The sequence below is a fragment of the Penaeus vannamei genome, unplaced genomic scaffold (genome assembly GCF_042767895.1).
Source record: "Penaeus vannamei isolate JL-2024 unplaced genomic scaffold, ASM4276789v1 unanchor233, whole genome shotgun sequence".
Classification (NCBI taxonomy): domain Eukaryota; kingdom Metazoa; phylum Arthropoda; class Malacostraca; order Decapoda; family Penaeidae; genus Penaeus; species Penaeus vannamei.
The window spans coordinates 1-2,500 of record NW_027213237.1 but is presented as its reverse complement, the minus strand read 5'-3'; the positions used below and the strand labels follow the sequence as shown (position 1 = coordinate 2,500).

The window sequence follows — 2,500 nt, the reverse complement described above, 5'->3', positions numbered from 1 at the left end:
AGAGAGAGAGAGAGAGAGAGAGAAAGAGAGAGAGAAAGAAAGAGAAAAAGAGAGAGAAAAAGAGAGAGAAAAAGAGAGAGAAACAAAGAGAAACAAAGAGAGAAACAAAGAGAAAGAAAGAGAGAAAGAGAGAAAGAAAGAGAGAGAGAGAGAGAGAGAGAGAGAGAGAGAGAGAAGAGAGAGAGAGAGAGAGAGAGAGAGAGAGAGAGAGAGAGAGAGAGAGAGAGAGAGAGTGTGTGTGTGTGTGTGTGTGTGTGTGTGTGTGTGTGTGTGTGTGTGTGTGTGTGTGTGTGTGTGTGTGTGTGTGTGTGTGTGTGTAGGGAAGGGAAGGGGGGGGGAGTGAAAGAAAAAGGAGAATGAAAAAAGTAGAGAAAAGGAAGAGAAACAGCAAAAGAAGAGGGAGAAAAGAAAAGGAAAAAGAATTAAGAAACTAGACCTCATATGCAAGCTTGGTGGTTTCCCTGAGAGTAGAGTCCTTGTGAACTCTTAGCTTCTTCTCTTGCATCTGAGTCTGGCCAGGCACTTGGCAGAACAGTTTAATGCAGCACATACATCTTTCAATTTCCCGCTGCTCACGCTCTGCTGCTTCCTCTTCAGACATTCTTTGTACTAAATCCTGTGGAGACAACACAGTCAAAGCAAACATAAAGGCCAAAACGTATATATTTAGATATTAATCATTTGCAATTATGACATGGGAATCCAAGCTATTTTTTACCATAAATGCCTTTCAATAATTTGTAATCCTTGCCTTGATATGTTGAGGGAGTGCCTCTTTAGAGTAGGCATCTACATTCCTCTCTTTGTTGATCTGTCTATACATGAGCATGTAGGCATTGGCACTGGAGCTCCAGCTGTAGCATGGCACTCTGTTTGTACCTCCACCATATGTTTTTCTGATGTCATCATATGTAATCTGGAACATGGCAATAAGTTGAACTTAAACATACTGTTGCATAATCTCTCTTTTTAATGCAGAAAACATTACTGAACTTAAATACAAATAAATATAAATCATATCAAGTTGCCAACTCCTGGACTAACCTTAGATACACTTTGGTCATTAAAGCAGAACCATTCATCTGTTCTGAAGTCCTTAATATAAGCGTAATAGTGCCCCCCCGATGCGCTGCCCGCATGGACCATGATTGAGAAAAGTTCATACACATAGGGTCCATTGGGCAAGCAGTTCTTGTTCTTTTCATTGTTCATACTGCTAACATCAATACCTTCATCTTCATCCTAAGCAAGAAAAATAAAAGACAAAAATTAACATAGAAATCAAGTACAAGAGTTTCATAAAACAATATCTTTTTGTAAATTAACCAGTCTAGAAATTAATAAATCAGTGAGAGGAGATTGAAGTACCACATCACTTACTTGATTGTCAGACTCAGGCTGGGAGTTAGAGGTGTTCTCCACTGAATTGTCCTCCACGTCCAGTGCTGATCCAGAGTCTGTGGTGGAGGCATCATCCAATTTGTCTGTGGTGGGCTTGTCTGGTGTTACTGCAGAGCTGTCCTCCTTTGAGTGGGTCTCAATAAAGCTGTTTAGGTCCAGTATGTTGGGGAAGGTCACTCTGAAAGACAAGGGGGTTGGGTATGGATATTTGGACAGAAAGCAACATGTCTCAAAATACTGGTTTAATATATAGGGTTTAAGCACATATTGTAGCATAAAAAAGAGGAATTGATGGAGAAACAAAAAGTTTACGTAATATCAAAATACTTTATGAGCAAAGAGCCCTTAATCTTATCATATTTCAACAAAACTAAATTGTGCTATACCAGGTTCTGTCTTCATTCCTAAAATCTAATTTCCTCTGTAAATAGAATAAATGCTCTTGTAAAATAGGAAGAAAAAATTGGTATCTATGCACTTACTTGTCATTCAGCTTGATTCTATGCAAGGTCTGGTAGTCAAAGTCGAAGCGCATGAGGTGTATGGTGAGCAGGTAGGGGAAGCGTGTGAATTTCAGCCCTTTGTGAGCATCACACAGAGAATCACATTTTGAGCATTTGTATTTATTGTTCCCTGTCAAAAGTTCTGGCTCCACGAAGGCCCTCAGGGCTTCCTCCTGTTTGGGGGAGGAAATTGGGAGAAACACATTAACACAAATAAAGTATGGGTCTGAATTGTTCAGCCAATTCATGGGTAAGTTTGCTCTTAACCCACTTATGACGGGTGTCCCATATATGAGACAACCAGAAAAATAAACATTGCCAGGCATCCCATAAGTGTGACGTTGGATCAGAGCTCATGCTCTGAATGCCTGGCGTACAGGCAGATTCCGGGCTGGCCCAGCGCAAGGATTTTGTAGCCGCCCGGAAAATATCACTTTGGCTTCAAAACATGCCGGTGTTGGTGGGTTAAGGGGCTATGACCACTAAGATATGCTTTACTGAGGTGACAATAACATGAAAAAAATATGAATGGATCCAAAGAAAGTAAGATACAATAAACAAGGAAGGAGAGGAAGTGAAAGATTATTACACATTAT

The 2,500-nt window shown here is 40.2% G+C and overlaps 1 protein-coding gene across 1 annotated transcript in view; it reads right to left on the bottom strand.

Moving 5' to 3' along the window:
- The window catches only part of LOC138860906 (ubiquitin carboxyl-terminal hydrolase 47-like), a gene marked incomplete at its 5' end in the record, with an annotated part of 3,629 nt that extends 1,552 nt beyond the window's left edge, over positions 1-2,077 (bottom strand). Inside the window, 5 exon segments of the mRNA XM_070119449.1 lie at positions 437-616; positions 752-916; positions 1,045-1,242; positions 1,381-1,579; positions 1,884-2,077. Of these exon segments, the coding sequence (XP_069975550.1) occupies positions 437-616; positions 752-916; positions 1,045-1,242; positions 1,381-1,579; positions 1,884-2,077 (936 nt within the window).
- Positions 2,078-2,500: the final 423 nt, after the last annotated feature.